Source organism: Nicotiana tomentosiformis, chromosome 8 (assembly GCF_000390325.3).
Source record: "Nicotiana tomentosiformis chromosome 8, ASM39032v3, whole genome shotgun sequence".
Classification (NCBI taxonomy): domain Eukaryota; kingdom Viridiplantae; phylum Streptophyta; class Magnoliopsida; order Solanales; family Solanaceae; genus Nicotiana; species Nicotiana tomentosiformis.
Window position 1 is genome coordinate 11,356,791 of NC_090819.1, and position 26,266 is coordinate 11,383,056.

General features: G+C 35.6%; 1 protein-coding gene across 6 annotated transcripts; it reads right to left on the reverse strand.

Annotated features, from left to right (window-relative positions):
• Nucleotides 1–16,072: 16,072 nt before the first annotated feature.
• On the reverse strand, nt 16,073–24,673 carry LOC104086035 (probable serine/threonine-protein kinase At1g09600). Of its 6 annotated transcripts, XM_009590186.4 has the most exons (10): nt 24,353–24,663; nt 23,527–23,849; nt 23,309–23,445; nt 21,679–21,963; nt 21,233–21,550; nt 20,855–21,082; nt 18,396–18,496; nt 18,000–18,081; nt 17,020–17,484; nt 16,073–16,490 (listed from the first exon to the last, which is right to left on the reverse strand). In XM_009590186.4, the coding sequence occupies exons 2-10, from the start codon at nt 23,699–23,701 to the stop codon at nt 16,320–16,322; spliced, it is 1,962 nt and encodes a 653-aa protein (XP_009588481.1). In that variant the 5' UTR covers nt 23,702–23,849; nt 24,353–24,663; the 3' UTR covers nt 16,073–16,319. The 6 variants fall into 6 exon arrangements, with proteins under 6 accessions (XP_009588481.1, XP_009588479.1, XP_009588478.1 ...); XM_009590184.3 differs by having other exon boundaries at nt 23,309–23,849; nt 24,535–24,673; XM_009590183.4 differs by having other exon boundaries at nt 23,309–23,849; nt 24,364–24,663.
• Between the last annotated feature and the right edge of the window lie 1,593 nt (nt 24,674–26,266).

Sequence of the window (26,266 nt, forward strand, 5' to 3'; positions counted from 1 at the left end):
AGTGTGGTAGATGCCAAGGAATACCTGGTCCGGGAATTTTACGCCAATGTGGCACATATAAAGAAAGGGACCAAGGTAACAAAAGTGAGAAATCTAAAGGTTCGATTTGATCAGAGCACCCTGAACACATATTTAAGGTTTGAGGATGTGGAGCCTGTGCAATACCTAGAAAGGTTAGCACTGAGAGATGCAATTCGACCATGGCAAGCTGAGATTATTGCAGCTCCGGGGCCGCCTCCAGCATGGATCACAACAGGGGTTCCCATTCAGTGAAACACCCTAAATTTTGAGGTAAAGGGATGGAAAACATTCGTGTGTAGCAGACTAGACCCGTGCCAAAATGAAACAAATCTTCCAATTCAGCGGGTAGTGAAAGTCGCTTCTATCATGGCCGAGCACTCGATCAATGTGGGTGCCGTGATGTCGGACAACATGTATGTGGTCGCCAGGCAAGGTGACACCTCCTACCGGTATCCCAACACTATCACTGAGTACCTTACGGATACGGGTGTGGAGCCGAGGGATTTTGATACCAAGGTGCGGGCGAAGAATCCCTTCTCATGGTATTCTTTGATGGGTGGTGGAAACCCAAAGAAACATGGTCAACCCTCTACTACTGCAGGCCAGTATGATGAGCCCGTCAGGGTAGCTGCTGAGACAGCTGACATGCCATCTACTTCAGCAGAGCCTATGCCTCCACCTCTTTCTTCAGGTCCCTCAGCATCAGTGCCTCCCACATAGGCTTTGAAGCTGGTGCCCATGCCCGCTCATCCATTATCTACGATGCGAGTATCCCAAATACTAACGAGCCTCAACAACTGGATGCAGACAACCACTGCAAAGCTTTCTGCAATATCCAGTACTGTTGCATCACAATCATCCACTCCGGCACCCCAGATTCCTCCGACAGTGGAGGATACATTGAAGAAGATCTTGGAGAACCAGACCACCATCATGAACACCTTGGTAGCAAATGAAGAAATCACAGGAATCCAAGAAAACAGTTGACGGGCTGAGGAGAGAGGTGACCAAGATAGCAGCAGTTGGTGATCAATTGTTCAAAGTTTGAAGTTCAATTGTTCAAACTTCAAATAATAAATAATACGATAAATTAAATTCCAAAAAAAATGAGAGCCAACTAGTTGATTGTACTTTAGGTGAAGAATGAGAGAATGATAATTGAGAATATGAGTTTGAGAAATGAGAGATGAGTGAAGAAATGAAGAAGAGGGGGTGTATTTATAGTTTTTCAAAGGGCTAAATTAGTAATTACTAAAAATATTATTTTTTAAAAAATATTGCTCAAAAATGGGCTATTTTTGCAATCCACCCGTTGGGCAACGGCCAAATTGAAGCTGACTGTTGCCAACAGTCATTTCACTTTTTAAAAAATCAGATTTATATTCATTGAACCGGTCCGGGCCGGGCCGGTTAACCGGTTCAACAGTAATTTTTATTGACCGGGTTTGACCGATCCGGTTAACCGGATTTTATTTTATAAACGGAGCAACCCCCTAACCCAGCTAACTACCGGTCCGAGTGTCAACCGGTCTGGGCCGGGCCGAAAATGGGTCAACCCGGCCCGTTTGAAAGACTTAATTCAACCTATAAATTAAAGTTCTTAACATTAAACATGTTAGACTTTTAAAATTGTAAGATTTCGAATATAATATTATAAAAAATAATTTAATGACTTTGGTGTAGTAAAATAAAAATTGAGTGACCAAACTTGATAGCATGGTCACTGACGGAAAAAAAAAAACTAAGAATTAAAGTATACATTATCATTTCCGCTTAAATGCACTATCCTTACCCTCTTCAATTGTTTAATTAATTCCCACTTTTATTGGTATCAGTTATTTAATTCCAATTATTCGCAAAATAATTTAAAAATTTTGCTATTCTTTTTCGTAAAACAGGGAAAAGTTAAATAATCCCTAGAGATGTTCAAATTAAAAGTAATAGAGTCGAAGTGTTCTAAATCTTAGTCAAGGGAGATCAGGAGATGTATCAGCAAATGAAGAAAACGACCAACATCCCTTTTCCAGTAATTAATTAAACAGGACGAAAAGTAAAATGCGGTGAGCGTGGATCGAACACGCGACCTTCATATCTTCGGTCTGACGCACTCCCAACTGAGCTATCCATGCAAATTAATTTAAATCCACCCGCCGGGAATCGAACCCGTGTCTGTACACGTGGCAGGGTACTATTCTACCACTAGACCACTGGTACGTTCCAACTTGGATTTGGAAATCGAATCTCTCAGTCGGCGGGGGAATTCGGGACCTGTAGGTCGAGCCTCCTTTTCAGTCGCTCTCTACATCGTTATTTTTTTCTATAGATATCTAATTTATCTTGCCATTTATTATTTTTTGGTCTTTATTGATTTACATACTCATCATCAACCCGCCACTCCTGTCGATTTCCTTTACTTTATTATTAAAGTTAAACAAAAAATCGTTTGACTTTGAGTGTTGCTTGCTTAATCAACTAAATATTTGAGTATCACTTCTCTGTCACTCGTATTTTATTCTAACAATTGAAAGATATTATTTTCTTTTACAAGTTTTTGATAGATATATGTTTACACTATTGACACATATAAAAGCAAGTAATAAAATAATTTCATTTTCTTAGATTTTTATTCAATATAAATCTATCTATACTATATTAAAAGCACGAATGCGCTTAGCGAAATGTCGTTCGACTTTTTTACCCTTTTGAAATAGATTCACATTGGAGAAAATAGTCATTTAATTATTTACCTAATATATTTAGGATCTTATAATCACCTAAAATTTTGTATATTGAATCCTTCCTTATTTAAAATAGTGCTATATAAGAAGTCCAAATATTTAGGACTTTTAATGCAATTAATATTAAAATAATAACTAATAAAAATCCTTTCCGAACATGAACTGTGTAACATGTCGACATAAAAATGTAAAGTTTACATGAAAACTTTACGTCATTAATATGGTGGTAAAACTAGAGCATCTTTTATGAGCTATATTTTAAAATTCAAGTTTATATTACATCAATTAGATAATATGTGTATGATTGATTTTTTGTTTTGTTTTAGTATTTAAATGATTGGTTCTTAGGTAAAATATGTCTATTCATTCATATACTAACATTTATTTTACAAATTAAAACTAGATAAAAGGGAAAGATCAGATTTATATAATTATAAAACCAAATAAAAAGCACGATTAAGTTGAATTTAAAATAACACACCACAAAAATTATATAGTGTTGAATTTAATCTCAAAATTCTTTTGAATCGCAATACCTTGAAAGTTAGGGATACCCATCTTAAGCTACTTTAAGAAATAAAAAAACTACTGCAAACACATACATCTTATTGGAAATTTATTTAATATTTCAACTAAATCTTGTGAATTAGATCCTTTCCTTATTTTAATTATGTGACATAATACCAAAAATGAAGATATTCGCAGAGAATAAGTAAAACCATAACTATTACTTGCTGTAGGTTTGAATTATTCGTTGTATAAAATTATAATCAATTAGTTTTATATAATTTAATTATCTTTAAATAAAAACGAAAGTGAAAAAAACTAATTAGTAGAAAGCTAAAACTAAATTAGATAGTGCCAATCGGCTCTCCTTCAATTTTTTTATTCTTCATTACAGATATATAATCGGTCATAAAATTAAAACCAATTAGTTTATATAATTTAATTATCTTAGTAAAAATAAAAAATAGAGAAATGGTTTTGTGAAAATTTATGTTTAATTGTCCGGGTATAAAATAGTATGTCATTAGCCTTTAATCAAAGATTCAAACTATAAAATTTATGTACCAAAAAATCAAACATTATAATAAATTCTATAATTAGATATATTTATAATTATTATACTCTTTAGTCAACATCCAATGCTAAAAATACTTTCTAAATGACGCTTAACAATTGCAGTTAGATATACAAAATTTAATAATTTATATAATTTTTTAAAGTTATAAACTTCTTAATATGTGTTACACGTGCAAAGCGCGTAGGAATGAATTCTTTTAGTCTTTTAGATTGTTTTTTATGTGCCATGTATTTCAAAATTATTCTATTTTTTTTTTGGCATGTGCAACGACCCGACTTGTCGTTTTAAGAATTAACGCCCCGTTCAATGACTTAAGGTCCCAGGCAACTTCATAATATGTATTATGACCCGTGGGTGTGGTCGAGTTTGATTTTCGGAAGATTTAGAATTTAATTGAAAGAGAAATTCTCATTTTGAAGCTTAAATGGAAAGAGTTGACCAAAGAGTTGACTTTTGAGCAAACGACCTCGGAATAGAATGCGATTTTGCGACCAATTCTGCGATCGCAAAATCGTTATGCGATCGCGAAACTGCTTCTATGACCGCAAAACTGGTCGCCGAATGGACCAGAACAGCCCAATTCTGGGCACCGAAGTTGTGATCAATTGTACGACCCGCATACCCATTATGCGGTCCATTATGCGACCGCAGACCTACTTTCGGGGATTAATTTTTCTATTTTTATAACCCGACCCTATTTTGATAAATAGGCTTTGGGGCTTATTTTGGGGTATTTTTCTGAGGGTTTTAGAGAGAGGTAAGAGCATTTTAGAGAGAGAAGGAGGGAACCTAACATTCTAATCATCCAATCTTCAAGAATCAAGGAAGCTAATCACAAAATCTTCATCTAAGAGGAAAGATTCAACCCCTAATCTTCAATTTCGAGTTTGGGATAAAAGATTGGTGATTGGGAGTATGATTCTTGGGTGTAAGATTATTATGTATATATGCTTGTACCAATAAGGTTTGTAGGAAGATTGTTGAGATCAAATAAGTAAAGATTGGGTTGTGAAATGAAGGAAATCTTGTAGAAGAACCTTGTAACCAAATTTGCACACCTAGTATTTGATAAAATGCTCAAATGAGCTGAAACCATGAAACATCTTCCTAATTATGGTTCACTTTTATTATGCTTCTAAATAGATTGAAGTTGCTAGAATTTTCGGAACCTCGTAGTAATGTAAGGAAGGCTCAAGAAAGATTGGAGCCGTCCGGAGGTCAATTCAAGAAAGAAGGCGATTTTGGAATATCGGCCTAACTTCAAAAAGGTAAGTGTTTTGCTTAACCTCGAGTGGGAAAATTTCCCCTTAGGCATTGAGTCTTATGTGAAAATTGTGTAATTGAAAATCATGTACGCGAGGTGACGAGTACGTACTTGGTTTATATGTGCGAATTTCATTGATTAAAAATCCTTAAATGCTCTTATGTATTAAATTGGAAATTATTAGCACTTATTAAATCCTCTATTTGTCATGCCTAGATCCTTGTTTATTGCAATTATTTTTATATGATGATTTGGTATGATTGCCACCTTGAATTTATGTGAAATATATTTTGTTAAGATTTTGTGCACATTATGGTCGAGCCATGAGCTCCTTATTGTGGAAAATGATGTATTGTTGATTTTTGTGGCAAGTTAAAATATTTGAGCGCTTGATGAGCCATTTGTGATATGTGAGCACTTGATGTGCAGTTGTTGAAATTATATTTACTTTGGGACTACGGAACGGTATTCTGGGAGATCCCACTGCCCTGCATATTTACTTTGGGACTACGGAACGGTATTCCGGGAGATCCCCCTGCCCTCCGAGAGATCCCCCTGCCCTGCATATTTACTTTGGGACTACGGAACGGTACCTCGGGAGATCCCCCTATCTTACACATTTACTTTTGGGACTACGAGGTGGTACCTCGGGAGTGCCCTTTTGTTGATATTTTTCTATGGATGCACTTGCCTTTGGTTATTTTATTTTTTCGTAATTTGTAAATTCTTGTGTTTTCCGTGATATATTATTTAACTTAATATTAAGTGTTTTGTATTTCTTGATGTATTGTATTGACCTTGACTTTTTCGTACGTGACTTTGAGGATTTGTATTTTTGAGTTGAACTTGTTTTTTATGATTGAGTTATTTTAAATAAAAGAAAAATTTCTAGTATGTTTAATTTACTAAATTCTATATCCAAATCAGTAGTTTAGCTGATGCTTTATTTTAATGAAAATGTCATTTTTCCTCACTCAAACGATTTCTAAAATAAACTTATCTTTTTGTTGATTTCTTAATTGATTAAAAGATTTTTAACCTTACTTTATTGAAAATAAATTGATCATGCGGATCTTATATACATTGATATTTTGGTACGTGAATTATCCGTGCAGTTATGAAAATAATATAGGCATGAGGTACTGGGAAAAAATATGATGATTTTATTATTGATACGTGAGTTGTCGGTATGATGGTGATAGAAATATGGGCACGAGGTGCCGTAGAAAATATGAAAGTGGGATGAGACCCGTAATTTATATGATTGTGAAATGAGGTGTCACATGGTGACTTTTACTTGAAAATATATTTATTGGAAAGAATTATATTTGAAAGATAATTATTTAAAAGAAGTATATCCGAAAGATATTTATCTTAAAGAATAATATGTGAAAGATTTATATTTGAAGGACTTGACTTGTTGATTGTACTTGTGTTTCTTATTCGCCTGAGTAATAATTATGATGTTCTTATTGCCTTGTTGTTATATCACTGGTTGAGTTTGTTGTTATCATTGCTAGTTGTTTTCCAATACTATTGTATACTGTTATATTGTACAGGTTATTTGACTAGCAAGTGTCTTGATTGTACCTCGTCTCTACTCCACTAAGGTTAGTCTTGATACTTACTGGGTACCGACCGTGGTGTACTCATACTACACTTATGCACATTTTTGTGCAGAGCCAGGTATTGGAGGTATCGGACCTGGACAGAGTTAGAGCGTGATCGCAAGGATTCAAGGTAGAGCTGCTTGGTCTTCGCAGTCCCTTAGAGTCTGTTCATTTCATTGTACTGTTAATTTTTAATCAAACAATATTGAGTATTCGATCATTGAGATCATTTCAAGTATTATGTTAGAGTTCGTGACTCAGTACTACCAGTCTTGGGAGGTTGTTATAATTATTTCCGTTATTGGTTTCGTTTATAAAAAAAATGGCTTCGAAATGTAATGGAAATCGGCTTACCTAGTCTTAGAGACTATGTGCCATCACGACACTTGTGGTGTGATTTTGGATCGTGACAAGTTGGTATCAGAGCTCTAGGTTAATAGGTTCTACAAGTCACGAACGAGTCTAGTAGAGTCTTGCGGATCAATACGGAGACGTCTGTACTTATCTTCGAGAGGCTACAGTACTGTTAGGAAATTTACATTTCTTTCATTCCTGTCGTGCAGAATTTGTTGAATTTGGAATTTGAACCTTTGTATCTCCATTCTCTCACAGATGGTGAGGACACGTGCTACTAGGTTAGCTGAGCAGGCATCCGCACATACTGCTAGGGCTGCAAGAGGCCGGGGCTGAGGTAGAGGTCGAGGAAGGGCACGTGCTACGACTAGAGCACCTGTCGGAACAACCGTTGAGGAGTAGCTCCAGTTGGGGACAGGTACTAGAAGCACATGTTGTTACCCCAAGGACTTCAGGAGACTTTAGCACAGTTCCTGAGTATGTTTTGTACATTAACTCAGGCGGGATTGATCTCTGTTGTACCAAACATTTCCGCAGATTGGGGGAGTAGCTCAGACTCCTACCACAACTCCAGAGCAGCAGGTTCACGTTGGACAGGTTCTGGGTGTAGTATCGGTACAACCTATTATTCCAGTTCGACCTGAGGTCAGGCCCGAGGTATCAGAAGAAGAAGAACAAAAGAGACTTGAAAGGTTTAAGAAATATGATCCACCAACTTTCAGTGGTACAACTACAGAGGATGCCCAAGGATTTCTGGAAAATTGTCACTGTATTCTCCGCATCATGGGTATTGTGGAAGTGAGCGTAGTTTCCTTTACTACATTTCAACTGTCAGGCTCAGCGTATCGGTGGTGGAAAATCTGTGAAGAAGGTAGACCAGCTGATGCCACACCACTAACTTGAGCTCAAATTTTTGAAATGTTCTTGAAAGAGTTTGTTCCCCAAACTCTCAGAGATGCGTGGCGCACAGAGTTTGAACGGTTGCGTCAGGGCACTATGACAGTGTCAGAATATGCTATCAGGTTGAGTGAGTAGCCCTCCATGTACCTATCTTAGTTCCTACAATCAGAGAACGGGTCCGCAGATTCATTGAGGGGCTCGATTATGATATTAAAATATGCATGGCTTGAGAGTTGCAAACTGATACTCCATTTCAATAAGTAGTGGAGATTGCGGGAAAGATTGAGGGTGTTTTAGACGAGGAAAAGGAGTCTAAGGAGGCCAAAAGGTCTCGAAGATCTGGAGGGTTCAGTGGATTTTACTCTTCAGCTAGGACCCATTATAGCGGAGGCTCGAGCAGTCGGCCAGCTCAATCCGCAGATCAGATTACTCGGAGTGCTCCAGTAAGATTTTACAATGCACCACCGGTACGGAATTCTTATAATGGTTATTCCAGTTATCCGGCACATACTCAGTATGAGCAACCGCGACCTCAGAGGGGCTGTTATGAGTGTGGTGACACTAGGCACATTATGAGAGATTTTCCCAGACTTGGGAGGAATGGATTTTTATCAGAACACTCAGGCTATGGACCCCAATGTAGTTACTACTCCACGTACACTACCAGTAGAGGTGGAGGACAGGCGGGTGGAGGATGCCTAAGAGGTGGAGACCCGACCCGTTGTTATAAATGCTACGATTTGGTTGAGGCCGATACACCTGATGGTGTCGTTACAGGTATGATCCTGATTTGTTATAAAAAGGATATTTTCTCTTAATTTGATTCGGATCCGATTATTGAGGTGAGTCCTCCTATTATGCTCTGCTTATGGGTAAGCTTCGAAATTTTGTGAACCACTCACATGTGTATCCCTGTTGGGAGGTTTGATGACGTTAGCTTGTGTCTATCATTTTTATTGTGTACAACATTGAGGGCTATAAGTCCAAACGTGACTTTTTATTTCTCACTACTGTGAGTTTTGATATGATTTCGAAATAATTGATTTCAATTTTATGAATTATATGCCCTACCGGTATGAGGGTTCATTATATGTTGTGAAAATTATTTATGAAATATATTAAAAAGAAGAAAGAAAGGAAATTGAAAATTTCAGTTAGCACAATGTGCAACATACTTGTGATTCGGAGTTGAGGACGAGATCCTCGCATTTTTACATGATGTGAAATATTTAAACCGGGCTGCAAGCCGCGATGAAAGTTATGTAAGGACGAGGTCCTTGTGGTGAAATATTTATGAGTTTAAAATTTTTCCTTTGTGAAATTTAATTGTACAATAGTATTAATAGGGAGTCATGCCTGTTAGGCTTATTTGATAATTCTTGTATATTTTTCTCTGCAAATTCAGTCATTTTCATGCTGTAAACATTGAGTTTTAACCTATGAGATGAGTGCCCAGGTGGCGTTAAATGTGACTCATCAATTCGAGTATGCAATCATGAGGTCTTCATGCCTCACATTCTGTTGTCAGTGTTGTGAAAATTTGAAATGAGATGGTGGTTAATATGAGATTAATTGATGATGCTGGAATTAACTATGAACAACTTTTAAGACCAGAGATGTGGTGATGGGCATACATATGATGTGTTTCATGTCTTGATATCATTATGATAATGCAATGCTTGTAATGTTGAGATTGATGTTATTGATATATACCTTGTGGTATTTTGTTGGGTTGTGGATGTGTTGTTAGGAGTGGTTTTGGTGTTACTCTGGCAGGTGGATAGGCCCAATTACAGGGGGGACTCTGCCGAAATTTTTGAAAATTTTGGGAGTTAGTAAAATTTGGAGGATTAAGATTTGCAAAGGAAGAGATAAATATGTTATGTGTTTGAGGGAGAATGATCCTAAGCGGGGAAGAATGTAGCAATCCGGAAAAATTTTGAAGTACTTTAACACTATCAAGAAAGTTAATGTGTGCGTAGGCACGAGTTACTATAGCCAGTTGAGACTAATACCGTGTGTCGAAGTGAAAATCAGGCCTTTTGGAAATGATTGAAGAGTTAGGGAATTTGCTTTAAAGCTTATAAGAATGGAGAAAAGAAATAATCTTAATTGAGACGGTGTCGTCGGACCCGTGTTAAATTGCGGGAACGTAGAATCACCCATAAGTATGTGTGTAAGAATACACTCAGTAATTTAAAGTCCTCAGAAAGATTCTTTGCACGTTCGAGGACGAACATATGTTTAAGAGGTGGAGAATGTAACGACTTGACTTGTCGTTTTAAGAATTAACGCCCCGTTCAATGACTTAAGGTCCCGAGCAACTTCATAATATGTATTATGACCCGCGGGTATGGTCGAGTTTGATTTTCGGAAGATTTAGAATTTAATTGAAAGAGAAATTCTCATTTTGAATCTTAAATGGAAAGAGTTGACCAAAGAGTTGACTTTTGAGCAAACGACCTCGGAATAGAATTTTGATGATGTCAATAGCTTCGTATGATAATTTTGGACTTAGGCGCGTGTTCGGATTTGGATTTAGAAGTCCGTAGGACAATTCGACGTATTTTGGCGAAAGTTGGATAATAGACGATTTTCGGAAAGTTCGATCGAAGGTTGAATTTTTGATAACGAGGTCGGAATCCAATTCTGGAAATTGGAATAGGTCTGTTATGTCACTTATGACTTGTGTGCAAAATTTGAGTTCAATCGGACTTGATTCGATAGGTTTCGGCATCGAATGTTGAAGTTGGAAATTTCATAATAGACTAAAGTTTCAAGTGAGTTCGCACAAGACCTAACTTCAAACGAGAATATCTCTCTTGATATGAAGAGTTATATGATGTGTGTTACCTATCAAAGGAAAGGTCTATGTGTCTATTTTCCAACGCTTCAAACCGTTCGTCATTTAGACACTCCTACAAGAAGTTATGACCAAATTACCAAAGGCTGGAAAAATACGATTTTGCGACCAATTCTGCGATCGCAAAATCGTTATGCGATCGCTAAACTGCTTCTGCGACCGCAAAACTGGTCGCAGAATGGACCAGAACAGCCCAGCTCTGGGCACCAATTTTGCGATCAATTGTGCGGCCCGCATACCCATTCTGTGGTCCATTATGCGACCGCAGACCTACTTTCGGGGGGTTAATTTTTCTATTCTCATAACCCGACCCCATTTTGATAAATAGGCTTTGGGGCTTATTTTGGGGTATTTTTCTGAGGGTTTTAGAGAGAGGTAAGAGCATTTTAGAGAGAGAAGGAGGGAACCTAACATTCTAATCATCCAATCTTCAAGAATCAAGGAAGTTAATCACAAGATCTTTATCTAAGAGGTAAGATTCAACCCCTAGTCTTCAATTTCGAGTTTGGGGAAAAAGATTGGTAATTCGGAGTATGATTCTTGGGTGTGTATATATTCTTGTACCAATAAGGTTTGTAGAAAGATTGTTGAGATCAAATAAGTAAAGATTGGGTTGTGGAATGAAGGAAATCTTGTAGAAGAACCTTGTAACCAAATTTGCACACCTAGTGTTTGATAAAATGCTCAAATGAGCTAAAACCATGAAAAATCTTCCTAATTATGGTTCACTTTTGTTATGCTTCTAAATAGATTGAAGTTGCTAGAATTTCCGGAACCTCGTAGTAATGTAAGGAAGGCTCAAGAAAGATTGGAGCTATCCGGAGGTCAATTCAAGCAAGAAGGCGATTTTGGAATATCGGCCTAACTTCAAAAAGGTAAGTGTCTTGCTTAACCTCGAGTGGGAAAATTTTTCCTTAGGCATTGAGTCTTATGTGAAAATTGTGTAATTGAAAACCATGTACGCGAGGTGACGAGTACGTACTTGGTTTATATGTGCGAATTTCATTGATTAAAAATCCTTAGATTCTCTTATGTATTAAATTAGAAATTATTAGCACTTATTAAATCCTCTATTTGTCATGCCTAGATCTTTGTTTGTTGAAATTATATTTATATGATGATTTGGTATTATTGCCACCTTGAATTTATGTGAAATATATTTTGTTAAGATTTTGTGCACATTATGGTCGAGCCATGAGCTCCTTATTGTGGAAAATGATGTATTGTTGATTTTTGTGGCAAGTTAAAATATTTGAGCGCTTGATAAGCCATTTGTGATATGTGAGCACTTGGTGTGCAGTTGTTGAAATCATATTTACTTTGAGACTACGAAACGGTATTCCGGAAGATCCCCCTGCCCTGCATATTTACTTTGGGACTACGGAATAGTATTCCGGGAGATCTCCCTGCCCTGCATATTTACTTTGGGACTACTGAACGGTATTCCGAGAGATCTCCCTACCCTGCATATTTACTTTCGGACTACGTAACGGTATTCTGGGAGATCTCTCTGTCTTGCATATTTACTTTTGGGACTACGAGACGGTACCTCGGGAGATTCTTCCTATCTTGCATATTTACTTTTGGGACTACGAGGCGGTACCTCAGGAGATTTCCCCAATCTTGCATATTTACTTTTGGGACTACGAGGCGGTACTTCAGGAGTGCCCTTTTGTTGATATTTTTCTATGGATGCACTTGCCTTTGGTTATTTTATTTTTCCGTAATTTGTAAATTCTTATATTTTTCGTGATGTATTATTTGACTTAATATTAAGTGTTTTGTATTTCTTGATGTATGGTGTTGACCTTAACTTTTTCGTACAAGACATTGAGGATTTGTATTTTTGGGTTGTACTTGTTTTTGATGATTGAGTTATTTTAAATAAAAGAAAACTTTCTAGTATGTTTAATTTAATAAATTCTATATCCAAATCAGTAGTTTAGCTGATGCTTTATTTTAATGGAAATGTCATTTTTCCTCACTCAAACGATTTCTAAAATAAACTTATCTTTTTGTTGATTTCTTACTTGATTTAAAGATTTTTAACCTTACTTTATTGAAAATAAATTGATCAGGCGGATTTTATATACATTGATATTTTGGTACGTGAGTTGTCCGTACAGTTATGAAAATAATATAGGCATGAGGTGCCGGAGAAAAATATGATGATTTTATTATTGACACGTGAGTTGTCGGTTTGATGGTGATAGAAATATGGGCACGAGGTGCCGTGAAAAATATGAAAGTGGGCTGAGACCCGTAATTTTTATGATTGTGAAATGAGGTGTCACATGGTGGCTTTTACTTGAAAATATATTTATTGGAAAGAATTATATTTGAAAGATAATTATTCAAAAGAAGTATATCCGAAAGATATTTATCTTAAAGAATAATATGTGAAAGATTTATATTTGAAGGACTTGACTTGTTGATTGTACTTGTGTTTCTTATTCGCCTGAGTAATAATTATGATGTTCTTATTGCCTTGTTGTTATATTACTGGTTGAGTTTGTTATTATCATTGATAGTTATTTTTCAGTACTATTGTATACTGCTATATTGTACAGGTTATTTGACTAGCGAGTGTCTTGACTGTACCTCGTCTCTACTCCACTGAGGTTAGTTTTGATACTTACTGGGGTACCGACCATGGTGTACTCATACTACACTTCTGCATATTTTTGTGCAGAGCCAGGTATTGGAGGTATCGGACCTGGACAGAGTTAGAGCGTGATCGCAAGGATTCAAGGTAGAGCTGCTTGGTCATCGCAGTCCCTTAGAGTCTGTTCATTTCATTGTACTGTTAATTTTTAATCAAACAGTATTGAGTATTCGATCATTGAGATCATTTCATGTATTATGTTAGAGTTCGTGACTCAGTACTACCAATCTTGGGAGGTTGTTATAATTATTTCTGTTGTTGGTTTCGTTTATAAAAAAAATGGCTTCGAAATGTAAAGGAAATCGGCTTACCTAGTCTTAGAGACTATGTGCCATCATGACACTTGTGGTGGGATTTTGGGTCGTGACAGCATGATGGCATAATCCTATTATTCTATGATCTACGCTTTAATTATTGATCTAAACTCCATGTTGCTTAATATTTTTTATGTCTATCTGTAACTTTATTCATATATTTGATTTTTTTATATTATTCTCATGCCAATTTGGTTTTATAAACCTTTTTGAGATAAGAATAACCAGACGAATCAAAAGAAGGGAACAAAATAGGATTGGAATGGTGAGAATAGCCCTAAATTTGTTTAGATGACTAGATTCGTTTTTCTTATTCAAAAACTATAATTTTCCATATTGTTTTTCTAAATATTTTTCCTTTGAAATTACAACAATAGAAAATGTAATACAAAGTTAGTTTATATAGAAATTATCGCAAATATATCAATGCTAAATTGATAAGAAAAAAAATACAAAATCGGGATGAAGCATCTGTAGTCAAACACATTGTTCTTGCACATATATTTACATGACGCGAGGCACACGTGCAACACACGTATACTATATTAAAAGCACGAGAGCTCTTAGCAAAATATCGTTCGTTTTTTCACCTTTAAAAATAAATTTTTAGACCGAACAAAATAGTAATTTAAATTATTTTTCTAATACTTTAAACTTTGAAATCAATTAAAATATTAATTATTAAATCTTTCCTTATTAGAAACTCCTAATATTTTGGCTTATTAATCCCACCCGCACAATAACACTACCCAAAAGACACATCTTTTTTGGACTTCCAATTCCAATTCTTCTCTTGTATATGAGAGCTAAGGGAACTAAATACTTTTCTCACGATACATTCATCTCCATTACAGCACATAGGTATCTTCTTCTTTTTCTTTATTTTTGCTTTTGTCCTTTTTAACCACTTGCCATCTTATATTTTTTATTTCTTTGATGCGTGATTTTAATTAGTTTTCAATATTTCGCTAGTGTCCTGCTTTACATAACATCTTGTTTTTCTTTTCTCTACCTTTTTTATTCTCAAATTCAATATTTTTTATTATTTGTTTCTATTTATGAAATTAGTTCTAAAATATATTTACAATATTGTGTATTTCACACATAAAGTTAAATATTATTTTTTAGTTATCACACGTAATTGCTTATATGTAATAGGCAGAGAGGGAAGAGACTTTGATTGAGAATTCTTTAGGACAATCTTGTAGTAATGACTTTTTTCCTTTAGTTTTTATTTTATAGCACACAAAATATTTCTTACAATATTTGTTTATGCCATTTCTAAAAAGCTTATATTTATTAGTATGATATACACGCGCAACGCGCGTACTCTAAAACTAGTACTTTATTAAAAGCACGAAGGTCCTTAGCGAAATGTTGTTCGTCTTTTTTACCCTTTTAAATTAGAGTTCACACTAGACCAAATAGTCATTTAACTATTTTCCTAATATTTTGCATTTTCAAGTCAACTTAAATTCTGCTAATTAAATCTTTCCTTATTGAATTATTTTGCCTTAAATTAATTTGTTTTTTTGAATTATGTAACATAATTTAAATTCTTTTCATGTTACTAATTTTCCAAAATCTTTTAAGGCGAATTAGGTTTTACAAAAAGGACATCGTGAGAAGTAACAATCCTCATAAGATAATTGAGATGTTTGATGTAAAAGATAAAGAACATAATAATGTTATACTAATTGAAGCTATTAGTTGCAAGTTGCAACAATACCGCTTGCATAGAATTAATCTTTCGAAAATGGCGCATTAAATTTAAGATGAAGCGATAGAAGAAACAAACATATCAAGAAGATTAACCAAAAAAAAAAGGTGGCAATGAAGACCGAATAACTTATGAAAAATCAGAATTGAAAAGAATCAGTGGAATAGTATTGTCTACATAGGAAACTTCAACTATTTTATTTTATTTTTGCCTAAACTACAATTTTATTTTAAACAAGGAGTAACTTATGATACACAATATTTAATATTTAGTTCATAATTTTTACTCAATCTATATTTTTTTTTGCTCAAATTCTACCCCAAGGATTGTTTTAAGAAGAATAGAATCTATTAATAATTTTTTTATTGACGTAATAAATACGTGCAACGCACGTACACTAAAACTAGTGTGTAAAAACACATCAACAACAATATACCTAGTGTGATCTCACAAGTTCTGGGAGATTAGAGTGCACAAACCTTATCTCATGTGAGATAAAAAGATTATTTCCGATAGACGTTCGACGTAAGAAAAGCGTGTATGTGTAAAAAAACACATATTAACCGTAAAAGTTGATACAAAAAAGAATGGTATGTCCTGCAGTTGTAGCTGCCAATTTGACTATGTTCATATTGACCTGATGATCTCCTAATTCTATAACAATTCCTCAAACAAACTGTACATATACCTACTTATGCTTTTACAAGAAAAATTCTCTCTACTCTCTATATGCTTATCTATCTTGTTCCCAAACTAGAAATATATAGAGAGAGAATTAAATGTTCTTCACATTCCGCGAGCCTGAGCTTGACCTGCTCTTGCCTTCTCCAGCCTTGCTCGTCGTGCAGCTTCCTGGATCTGACGATCATGGTCTTTAAGCATTTGATCCACTTTACTTGATTGAACTAGTAGTGAACCAGAAAAATATATCTTGTTTCCATCGTAACCATGGTCGTTCTACACAAAGAAACAAGAGCCTAGATAAGTAATCGATCATATGAGATACCCATTCTCACTAACAACCACAGAAGTGATGATACGAGGGCAGCAAGTTGTCCGGAGAAGGCCCGCACCCCAAGGGGTACGATGTTAGCAGCCTACCCTGATGCAAGCATCAGTGGTTGATCCCACGGCTTGAACTCGTGACCTTAGGTCACACGGAGACAACTTTATCGTTGCTCCAAAACTCCCCTTCGAGTGATGATACGAGGGAACAACAAAATAAGACATCTTTGTTCAATAGCTAAAGAAGTTCTATAAGACTGCTTAGTATTGCAATGAAATGGAATTAAATAGAGAAGAATTGACGCAACGAATGAATATAACCGACCCCAACTTATTTGAAACTGAGGTGTGAATAATTGATTGATTGAGCTAAAGAAGTTTGAGTATACTTGAGAGTTCGAAGTTTCAGTAGTGACTACACAGTACCTCAGTTCTCTCCGAGCACTCAAACTCTTAGATATACGTGTTTATGAGAACTTACCATATTTGCCTCCTTCAAACTGGTCCTTCCACTTTCAAATTGATGAGAACCCGTATAGTTCTGCGTGAGATACTTTCCGTCCTGCTTCCTTGAATGTTCATCTAGCAGCTGCGCTCGCCTTTCTACTTGATGGGCTGTATCTCGAGCATCTCCAGACATAACGGACCTGGATGCTGCTAAGTTTGATAGGTCGGCTCTATTCAGACCAATAGAAATATCATCATATTTCGTCCCGGATTTTGCGCACCCAACCCCTAGAGCCAGAGGGACTGAATGAGAAAATGTCTCCGAGAGATCCTCGTTGGCTGAAAATCTCTCTGAAAGATTCTCGAGGTGATTGTTAACAGTTTCTTTCACTGCTTGTGATGCTTTAGGTGGATCATTTCGAAAGCCAGAAGCAGCTATCTTCTGGGGATTGAACCGGTCACTTTGGCTCTTAGGATTGGAATTGCTCTGCTTCCCCTGCTAAAAGAAGCAAATCATAACCTCAAGTTAACCAAACAAATCGAGAACTTACAGAAAAAACATAAGTGCAGATATATGGTATGGGTGCAGATTGAGTTATTTCTGAAGCAAAGATCAGTACGCTACATAGGTTATCAAATACAGACTGCCTCGTAATTTTTAGTAGTTGAGATCCTTTTTTATTCATTTTGAGATTTTACATAAATTTAAACCTACTCAAAGCTCAAAAGTCACAATAATGTCTCCCTTTTCTTCACATTATACTACACTAATGCTCCACGAGGAAGGAAACAGAAAACAAATCATATGCTCGCCGACAGCTACCACAAGTTTCCAATCTTTCGCGGAAATACAACTAATTTATCAACAATCCAATTTTCAATGCATTCCAATTTCCAAGAGGAAAATTTGAAGAATCGTGATTATCTAGCTTCCCGTATTGTTAGCCTCTGGCCTTAAAAAAAAGGGAACTCGAATTAATTTGAACACAAATATAAACACCCATAAAAAATTACCTGCATTGACCTTGCCAACTTGGCATTAGGATCATCTGCTGGAGCTGCTTGACGTTCTTTTGATCCATTTGCATTGGGTTGCCTGCAGTAATTATTTCAGATGACTATTATGATATGTACATAGGATATTTGCAGTCCAAAATATAAATTTTAGGTCACAATTTTTTTATATTTAAGAAATGACAGAACTGTATAAGCAAAACACCATAATTTGATGCAAACATCTATTTCCTTATGTTAGATCCATTTAAACATTTAACCATATTCCAAGATAATGTTTTTTGTATAGAATTGAAACCATGTTTTAAGATGAGAAATACCATTTTCACAACAAAAAATAAGAGACATGCTTTCAGGTTAGCCATACAAAAGATGGATTTGTTAAGAGCATTTTACCTTTTAGCTTCCTCTTCCCGCAATTTTGCATCAATTTCTTTGCTGGGAGGATATGACGGCAAACTTGAAGGATCACAAGCAAATGGCTTTGTGGTGAAGAACTGTCAGACAGGAGAATACCTTATTGTTAATGAGGAAAACAGTTGTTACTACTTTATAATGTGATAAACGATGCAAACACTTCAATTACTGATTTCCATTACTCGCTCAGACTAGCCAATATGAATCAATAAATACTTCGATTATTCTCCTTTTGATATGCATCATATCTTAAAAGAACATGTGAAAAGGAAATCAAGAGCACAACATGCAAAAATTTCAGTAGTATAAAACTCAGATCTGAACAGTAGTTGATTGCGTTCTTCATTAAGCATTTTTTACAGAAATCAAAGGATAAGATGAATAGTTTTTCTGACACCATTATGTTAAGCTATTCAATCTCATTTGTCAAAAAAGATATTAAAAAACAACAACGTTAGTCAATCTCATCTGTCTCAACCTAATGTGTGAAACTGTCTCATATTGCTTCAGAAATAAAAATTCCCCTTTCCTTGTCTGCTGCATCCTTGTTGCCACTCACCCTGGCACTTATGTGGTTACTTTTGGACAGAAAACAGGACGACATTTGAAAACGCGGAATTTCTGTAAAGGTTCATACATGTGTTATGTTCTGTACTTTTTGGTATAGTTCGTGTAGGGAATTTGCACCCACAGTATCTAGCCCAGCATTTGTTTTCCAGAAAATAAATGGTCACTTAGAACTCCCTTTATCCCAAAAGCATAACCTACTTTGACTAGATCGGATATTAAGACAAGTTCGAAAATCTTGTTACACCATATTGAATTAGATAAGTATTTAACATAATAGTTTGAAAAGTGATAAAATTGGAGTGGTTAGTTGAAAAAATGTCACATTAAGGGGTCGTTTGGTAGCCGGTTAGAGAGGAGTTATCCATGTATTAAAATTAGGATAATTTTATACATTGTTTGGTTAAAAGAAGAGGGAAAAATAATCTCCACATAGAAGCTAGCATAAGACAAGAGTGGGTTGCTCTAGTGGTAAGCACCCTCCACTTCCAACCAAGAGGTTGTAAGTTCGAGTCATCCCAAGAGCAAGATGGGGAGTTCTTGGAGGGAAGGAGTCAAGGGTCTATCGGAAACAGTCTCTCTACCCCAGGGTAGGGGTAAGGTCTGCGTACACACTACCCTCCCCAGACCCAACTAGTGGGATTATACTGGGTTGTTGTTGTTGTTGTTGTTGTTGTTATATAGAAGCTAGCATAAGTTATACAATGTTTTGTTGTTTTTTCCTCTTTTCCACATAAAATGTAGCATTGCTAATACAATGTTTGGTTCATGTTTTTCTTTTCCGCATAACTAATACATGTATAAGTTATGAGGGAATTTATGTATTATTTATGCAAGGCAGAAGGTGAAATAACTTATATATGTATTAGTAATACTTGTATTAAAATACAAAATAACAAGAATACCCTTTATTCGAACTTGTATTTTTTTGTTTAAAAATATATATTTAAACTATACTAACAATTTTAATAAAATAAAGTAAGCTAATAATAAATAACATTCACATTACATTTATATTACTAATCCCCGCATAACTAATCCATGCATAACTAATCCCAACATAACTCAACCTTGCATAACTTATGCTTGCATAACTAATACATGCATAACTAATCCCTGCATTACTTATTCCTGCATAACTAATACATACATAACTAATACCTGCATAACTAATACATGTATAACTAATACCTGTATAACTCTAATCGGCAACCAAACGACCCCAAGGGTGTGTTTGGTATGGAGGAAAATATTTTTTGGAAAATATTTTCCAATTTTCTCATGTTTGGTTGGCTTAAATATTTGGAAAATCTTTTTCCTTATGAACTCAATTCCTTTGAAGGGAGGCCTTGGACCAACGGTAAAGTTGTCTCCTATAGGTCACGGATTCGAGCCGCAGAAGCAGCCACTAATGCTCGCGTTAGGGTAGGCTGTCTACATCACATCTCTTGGGGTGCGGCCCTTCCCTGGACCCTGCATGAATGCGGGATGCCTTGTGCACCGGTCTATCCTTTTTGAACTCAATTCCTCCAATTTTAGAAAAATGACTTTCCTGCCAAGGAGAAGGAAAACATTTTCCTTCATACCAGACACACCGTATGTTTAAAATAGTAGTACTGGTTTATAAAAGTTTGAATTGTTGGAAGGAAATTTTAAAGGGACAAAAAAGGAAAATAGTTCAAGTACTAGTAAATAACAACAGCTACTAAGCTTCATTAACAACGTGAAATATGTAAAATAATAAGTCACAAAACGTACTAATATTTTAGCATTGAAAGGAAGAAGTTGCTGATCTTGAATGACAAGGCTTCAAAGCACCAACTTTTGGGCGGGGAAAAGGAGGGTTCGGGTTAGAGGAATTAGAAAAGTACCTCATTCTCAAGAGCGCCAGCTGCTGTTCCTCTAAGTGAAGGATCGATAGAAAGTAATGTCTCCAGTAATCCGACAGCAGATGGAGGAAGCTCCTTAAATCTTTCCCCAATACGCCGTTTGTATGGCTGTGCAGGTTTAAATACTGCTGAATAAGATAGTTTTGTTTTTTTCCAATAATCCACAGTTGGCGAACCACAAAGCTTAAAGATCTTATGTAGTTGCTCCACCTACAACGACGAAATTTAGCTCATTCATGTCAAATCTCTGATAACCAATTATATCATAATTAAGGAGAAAAATACATTTGGGATTGAAGCGTAGTTGATTGATAGGTCGATTGACTGTAGAGAGTCACAAAAAGTGTTAGAACTATATACCTCTGTCCTACCGGGCATTATAGGCTTGGCGACATATAATTCTCCAAGTATACAGCCAGTACTCCACAAGTCTACTGCAGCTCCATAATGACTTGCTCCAAGTAAGAGCTCTGGCGGTCGATACCAAAGAGTCACAACACGGCTTGTTAATGGAACACTCTGCTGGTTATCGAAAAAGTTTGCCAACCCAAAATCTGCAATCTTTAAAGCGCCATTATTGTCAATGAGAAGATTAGAACCCTTGATATCCCGATGCAGAACACCTCGATTATGGCAATGATCAAGTCCACTTAAAAGCTGCCGCATGTAACATTTAACCTATAAAAAACGAAATAAGATTAAAACTTAATTATACGAATTGAATTATGGAGTGTGCACAAAGCAATTAACATATTTTTCTACAAAATTAAAGACTATAGCTTAACACAAAATACACGGAAAAGCACCTGCGGCTCTGTAAATTTAATACCGGGAAGAGACGCCAATCCAGTGAGATCATGTTCCATGTACTCAAAGACAAGGTACAGACTACAAGATGCTCTTGATACAACTAAGCCTTCCAATTTGATGATATTTGGATGATCAAGCCTCCGCAGAATAACAATCTCCCTTGCCATAAATTTGATACTTTCAGGATCCATTTTATCAAACCTCACTCTTTTGAGCGCAACAACTTTATCGTTAACTAGGTCACGAGCCTTGTATACACTACTATAAGTCCCTTGGCCAATCTACAAAAATAAGATGCTATACACAATCAAAAAACTATTGAGTAACAATCTACTAAGTATAATTTTCAATAAACAACTTTCACGATAATTATAGTAATAGGAACCTATGAACTACGAAGGGAAACCTTGGCATAACTGGTAAATTTGATGTCATGTGACCAGAAGATCACTGGGTTCGAGCCGTGGAAACAGCCTCTTACAGAAATATAGGGTAAGGTTGTGTACAATAGACCCTTGTGGTCCGGCCTTTCTCCGGGCCGAACCCAGCGCATAGCGGGAGCTTAGTGTACCGGGCTGCCCTTTTTAGGAACCTAAGAACTACAAAACTAGAATGTTCCAATCTGCACCTAGCCTTCATTAGTTGAATTGATAACAGGCATCATACCGTTCTCCCTTGGTATATGGAACAATGGGGCAACAACATAAGGTTCTAAATTGGGAAAAATGAAGAGGCAGAAGAAGGACTGAGGATATCTAGAGTCAATTTGCTTGTAGACTATTTTATAAACTATTTGTTAGGAATTAAGTGTCTGATTATTAGACAATTTAATAGGAGTTTATCCCATATAATATCTTTTAAAGAATAATCTTCAAAGACGCAAGAGTAATTCATTCTTATCTGTAGTCATTTTAAACTCTAGGCTTCTGTGCACCTATTGAACTTTTCAAACGAAGCTTAAGTCGCTGTGAGAAATGAATCAAGAACTGCTCCCTGCTTGAAACAAAATCTCATTTTATAAAAAGAAAACATTAAGTTTTATGATCATCTAACTATTTGAGACAACCAAACACCATTTTGGAATTAAATGCTGACTTGGGCAAAAGTCTGATTAGACTAAAGCACCTAATACAAAAGAAACAGACTTAAACTTCTTTCAGGAAAAAAAAGAGAGAAAATTTAAGAAAGTAAATTTTAAAACTTTGCTAACAACAGGGGTAATTTTGTCCCGACAGTATAACACAGGTTAAATGTAGACAATATTCGAAAGTAGAAGGGTAAATTTGATCCTTTTGCCTAAAGTAAATGATAACCTGTATTTTGAAAAGCGTTGTCGTGCATCATGAAAGTTTCAAGTTCAGTTCATATTCATCATAATTCAATTGAACGAAGATATTCACCAAAATTACTCGAATAGAGCATATACGACATTTATCCAAAATGAAACTATTCAAGGAAAAATAATATGATGGAATTAAGCAATGTCACTCATGAGAAAACTAATACGTACCTTTTTCATGTGCTTATATCGGTATTAGAATAGATTGTAAATGCACAAGATTTGGTTGTTACGCAATGTTATTGACATTAAATAAATCGTCAGAGAACAAGCAAACTGAATTATACCTTGTCTAATTTCTCAAAAGTATCAGCCTTGCGTGGAAGCCATCCGTTAATAGCTTCACCGGCCACAGAAGCAAGCGAAGTAGGCCATCCGGCAGCAATCAACTCCGCCTCCATGGCTTTCGGGACAACTCCATATCCTGCAAAACTATTCACAGAAACTTCAAGCTTTTGCTTTACTTTCACATAGTGATCATCCCTGACCCTTTTAAATCCATTACCTTTCCTACCGAAAGAACCAACCTCAGCATCCCCATTTTCCAACTTCTCTTTCACCCTGAAACTTTCTCTTCTCTTTGACACCACAGTTGATTCCCCTTTAGCTAAATCTCTCGTCTTTTGGCCGTCTCGCCTATCTTTGAAAGCCATAGAAGCTTTCCCACAAACACAACCCATAATCAACAAACCTAAAGACCTACTCAAATACCTCCCTTGAGTTGTCCCAAATCCTCTAAAGTTGTAAGCTACTGCTCCACAAAAGCCAGGGGCGGATGTCGAGTTCAACCTATGGGTTCATCCGAACCCAATTGCTTTGGCTCCGACCCTGTATAAATGTTAAAAATTTCACTAAATAAGTACAAAATAATTGTTCTCGAACCCATAAAGTTCAAATCTTGTATCCACCTCAAAACAAGGCTTAGCAAAAAACCATCTTTTCCAAAAGAACCATTGAACAAATGCTTAAACAATCTCAATACAAGCAATTAAAATTCCAAATAGAATTGACCGAAATAACAACAACTCAAAACTCCATATCAAAAGAGGGGCAACCGGTGCACTAAGAGTCTATTGTACTACCCTGCATTTATGCAACAGGCTCTTTTCGAGGCTCGAATTTGTGACCTCCTGGTCACGTGGCAGCAACTTTACCAGTTACGCCAAAACTCCCTTAAGACTCCAATTCAAAGCTATCAAATATTAGAACTTAAAAAAGAACTACTTATATGAAGCATATAAACTGCATAGAGGAACTAGCTAGAACATCAAAAAGATCCCAACTTTTCACACAATACAATTATACAATTGAAATCAAGATTCCATTAATACCTTGTTCAGACCTCAATAATAATAAACCCCAAAAATTTCAAAGGCTTGATCTTCACAATTCTTTCCAAAGCTACTCAGACAACACAATCAAAAAAGGTATTTGATTTTGAGGAAAGAATTTGCTTCATTACTTTTTGACAGTTCAACGCGTAAACAAAAAAAAAGATAAAAAATTACTCAACAGATAAATAAAGAGATGAAAGAGGAGCCGCCAAAAAGTTCTGTCAGACAAGATATGCTGAAGTCTCTCTCTCTCTCTCTCTCTCACACACACACACACACACACACAAAGTAAGAGTCATTTGGTTTGACAGTTTGGGATGGTACCACTGCTTTTAGTTTCTGACACATTATTTTACTATAAACAGTCCACTGTTTGAACGTTGAACCAAACACGACTTTACACTTTTGTACTGTCGACCAAACAGAAATAGGAGAAAAAAAGGGGAGGCAAAATTGAGAATGAGAATGGTGCAGAGAGATTTGGGTGTTTATTTTCTTATTTCAAGGCAAAAATGGTTCACGCCAAATTAATTAAAAGAAAAATACAATTATAACTGTTCAAAATTAGGGCAGCTTATTATGCGGATCAGATGGATATTTACGCTTAATGGTTTGATTTATCAGTTATTGACTTGTAAATGTAATAATTCGCTAGCCAGAGGCGGATCTAAGATTCGAAAGTTGCGGGTGCCACCATATTATTATGCATACAGTATACATGTCAGTAGCTACAAAGACATATTAAGAATAATGGGTCGGTTCGCTTAATTTTTGATTAATTTGAATAGGCCTTTCATTCACAAAGCAAATAAATTCGATTTTAGTTCGAATTTTTAACACTTAATTTAAACACATTCTAAATAAAAATATAAAAGAAAAATAATATTTCATAAAAGAGCGCCTCCAATATAAACATTTGCTTAAAGAGTATGCTTAACTACACTATATATTCTTTGTTTGACTAGATTAATTTACTTGTATTGTTCTTTGTTTATTTTTTCATCTTAATTGTTGAGTTATATGACAATTATTTTTAAAGAAAAACCTCCAACATTCAACCTATGATATTCGACTCAAAATGACTATCAATCAAGCCATTTAATTATTTTTTCAAAACCCAATAGAAGATATTGTTCAAATTATATTCTAATATATAAATTAATATCATTTCATTAAAAATAAAAAAAATTATATGCTAATTAAAATCAATTCAAATTACCTATAGAAAATAATTGTTCATAAAGTAAGGTATAATGATAGAAACAAAATGAGGACTGAAAGTTAAAAAAACGAAGAAGAGAGACTTAGCAAGTAATAAAAGAAAGAAAAAAAAAGGAAAGAACCGAAAAAGAAGGAAAAGAGGTGAGGCCCTAGGGCTCAACTGAAAATAAAGGAAATCTTAATAAGTAGAAAAAATGAAAAATCAAAGGGGCTACTCGAACAGGGAATCAAACTTGCATTCATGAGGACAAAGAAAGCCTTCAAAGGGAAGGCTGAACCAATGGCACCCGCTTCCACTTTGTGACTTCTGGATGATACTCTATCCATATATACGTTTCTTCAAAGAGATATTATGTACATAGTAAGAATTTTAGCGAAGCGAGCGGGTGCCGTGGTACCCTTACCTCATAAGGTAGATCTACCTCTGCCGCTAGCTACTCGATAAAATATCAGACATATTGGTATCGGGGCGGGCAGTTATCGAGCGGTTTATCGGCTAAATAAAATAAAAATAAAAATTACATAAGTAAGCAAGACATTAAACAATAGATAGACAATCCAATTAAATTCACCCCAGTAGGCTAATGAAGTTATCATTGTTAATGGCAATTTCTTCTTCTTCAATTCTTTTACAATAAGCAGGCTAAAATACAAATTGGGATCCTTAACTAGAAATAAAAGTTCACTTAA

Bases quoted from the DNA above. Each gene is read 5' to 3' on its own strand.
- LOC104086035 (XM_009590184.3), bottom strand. From the start codon at position 23,701: ATGGGTTGTGTTTGTGGGAAAGCTTCTATGGCTTTCAAAGATAGGCGA. The intron at 21,083-21,232 runs GTATATAGTTCT...TCGTCGTTGTAG, and splicing joins TAATGCCCGGTAGGACAGAG to GTGGAGCAACTACATAAGAT. The intron at 18,497-20,854 runs GTACTTTTCTAA...CCTGTCTGACAG, and splicing joins CTGGCGCTCTTGAGAATGAG to TTCTTCACCACAAAGCCATT.